At 52.8% G+C, this 2,825-nt stretch overlaps 1 protein-coding gene across 1 annotated transcript; it reads left to right on the plus strand.

The window, feature by feature from the left end:
* Positions 1-231: 231 nt before the first annotated feature.
* On the plus strand, positions 232-2,511 carry LOC127326758 (uncharacterized). Its single transcript, XM_071822592.1, has 9 exons — positions 232-530; positions 632-824; positions 917-961; positions 1,013-1,117; positions 1,202-1,375; positions 1,458-1,808; positions 1,893-2,003; positions 2,098-2,226; positions 2,303-2,511. Exons 1-6 carry the CDS (start codon positions 373-375, stop codon positions 1,743-1,745), a joined length of 963 nt encoding a protein of 320 aa, XP_071678693.1. The 5' UTR covers positions 232-372; the 3' UTR covers positions 1,746-1,808; positions 1,893-2,003; positions 2,098-2,226; positions 2,303-2,511.
* The last annotated feature ends 314 nt before the right edge of the window (positions 2,512-2,825 follow it).

Below are 2,825 nucleotides of genomic sequence, written 5' to 3' on the forward strand. Positions count from 1 at the left end.
ATTCTGAAGACCATGAGGACCCAGAAGTTCACCGGGACCACTAGAAGTGGAAGACCAACGCGTGCCAGCTCGCGTTACGCGGACGACGACACGGGTGGAGTTGGAGGTGGAGGTGTAGGTGGAGGTGGAGGACGAGGTGGAGGTGGAGGTGGAGGTGTAGGTGGAGGTGGAGGACGAGGTGGAGGTGGAGGTGGAGGACGTGATGGAGGTGGAGGACGAGGTGGAGGACGAGGCGGAGGGGGAGGACGAGGACGAGGTGGAGGTGGAGGACGAGGACGAGGTGGAGGTGGACCTCTCCTTCTTGGTGACATACCCTCTGCTTCTGGCGACGTGGCTTCCCAGTCCGCTCACACACAGTCTACTGAGGGGGACATGGAGGTGGAGATGGAGGTGGACGGGCAGGACGAGGAGGCGGAGAGGGAGATGGCGCCGAAGAAGTTGCGCATTCGTGGTGAAGCGCAAGTCCCTGATGAGAGGAGGGAGCCTACTAGCCATGAAGCGAAAGCCCTCATCATCCCGAACGAGAAAGAGTAAGTTTAATTTTGAACATGTAGATTCATTTTGGTATGTACTAATGTTTTGATTATTGTGCATAACTGATTGGCATACTAATGTTTTGATTATTGTGCAGCAATTGGACATATGACAAGGGGGTTCGCCAGCCGTCGAGCATGCTTGGAGCTCTTATTAGGACGTATTGGCCGGGCTTTTACACTTCGGTCCCCGGCGGCGAGAAGAAGTTAGCCGAGACTTGGGCGGACTATGAGGCAGCTCCTTGCCCGGGCTTTGGGAAAGCTTCTGACGCCGTGTACACCAAGTTTTGGGTAAAGCATGCTTCTCGAGTTAACTTCATAGTTGATGACCCCACTATGCTAACTCATGCCTCTCTCACAATTATTTTTATGCATGATTGCAGGCCCATTATAGGGTGCCTGATGATATGGTTGAGCATGGGAAGGCGGTACTGACTAGGGCTTGTCAGAGGTTGACACGGCAATAGTGGTACAATCAGAAGCATACCTGCATCGGGCACTTCAAGGCTGAGCAGGGCACGAGGGTCAAGAAAGCTGACAATATCAGGGACGATACTCAGCTGACGAAGGATGATTACATGAAGGTAAGTAAATTGTCAATGAGATTCTATGTCGCTGCATAGTTGGGATTGCATTATGTGTTCTTCAAATGAGTTTTGGTTTTTCAGGTTATGCCCCTATGGTGCGAAAATAAGGAAGACGCATTTGAGGCGTTGGTAGCGAGGTGGGTTGGCGAAGACGCCGACTTCAACGCCAAGAGTGCGCGCAACAAGGCAAACCGTGGCACCGGAGGAACACACAGTGCGGGAAGCCGCAGCACTGAGCGCTACAGGAAGCACAAGGTACATATATACATGGAACAACTTGCATTTACTTCCCCTCATATTACTACTTGATACACATAACATTTATTTTGTTGTGCAGGAGGCGGAACTCGGGGAGCCTCTCACCGAGGTGGGAGGGTGGCAGAAGATGAAGCTGAAGCAGCCCGATCTGAGCCAGCCTCAGCCCTCGCTGCCCGAGTACTTCGGCTATGCCGAAGAGGAGTTGGCGAACTACTGCTCGGCGTTCCAGGGTCTTCATCCGGAGGTGGATGATCCTATTCAGGAGGAGACCGACTTGACGGCGATTATGGTGGCGGGGCGCGGCTCGGAGCATGGCCGTACGAAGCTTCTTAGTGGGGTGATCAAGCCGCAGAGGACCCTCACGTAGATCAGGTCTACCCTCACCGCCGGCGACCCACCGATCGCGCCTCCTCGACACCGTCATACCGATGTAAGTTTTCTCATTTTCATCTTCTTTCCAACATTCATTCCTGAATGGCTAAATTGACGATACACCTTTTCTTGGAAATTGTAGGCTAACTTTGAGGCCGCCTACGCGGCCACTTATGAGAAGTATTTGACGGTTGTAGCAGACTGGGACCTCAAGAGAGCGGCTTGGGAAGAGTACCAGGAGGCGACGAGTCGTGTAAGTTCCAATCTTTTATGGTTCAAAGACATGACAAGTCCCACCTCCTCTTTATTTTATATCTGCAGCGCTTGACATCTAAACTATCTTGCAGGCGCTCAGGACGTTCTTCCAGACTGGAGAGAGGATCGCACTTCCGGAAGAGGAGCCACCTAGGCCGGGGCCGACTCCACTGTGCCCATCGAGGGAAGCTTTCGCGGCCACATACTACGCACGGACTCCGGTAAGTCCTATGCCTAACCAGTTGTCACCGCTTTCCTTTCGCATGTCTAAGATGCTAACTCTTGTGAAACATGTAGGGCACGGGAAGTTCGCGGAACCGACCCTCTCCTGGTTCGTCGCGCGAGGGCACACCGATGCACCCCGGCCGCCATTCTCCCGGTGCTTCAGGGTTTACTCCTGATGGCGATGGTTCAGGCCATGGTTCTACCTCGGTCCATCTCGACAAAAGCCGGACGTATGAATGGACGAGTACGGAACTTGGTTGGTTCCCCTGATCTTAGTTTCCCTTAGCTAGGTGTCTAGCGGGCGTGCGTCGATCGTGTGTGCCATGTGTCGACGATGTATGGTGATCGTGTGTGTTACATGCCACATATTTGTATCACGATGATGTTGTTGCTACATTTGATATGATGACGATGATGATTATGTGCTGTGCTACATTTGTGATGCATTTCAATGTATATTGCTGCTATTTTTGTTGTGCTTGCTGTGCTGTGCCAGAAATACTGCGGGAAAACCAAATGGCATAGTCTGTGCCAACGGCATAGCCGTCGGCACAACCCCCTGGACGTGCCAAATGGCAGGAGCTGTGCCGACGGC

Source organism: Lolium perenne, chromosome 6 (assembly GCF_019359855.2).
Source record: "Lolium perenne isolate Kyuss_39 chromosome 6, Kyuss_2.0, whole genome shotgun sequence".
NCBI lineage: Eukaryota > Viridiplantae > Streptophyta > Magnoliopsida > Poales > Poaceae > Lolium > Lolium perenne.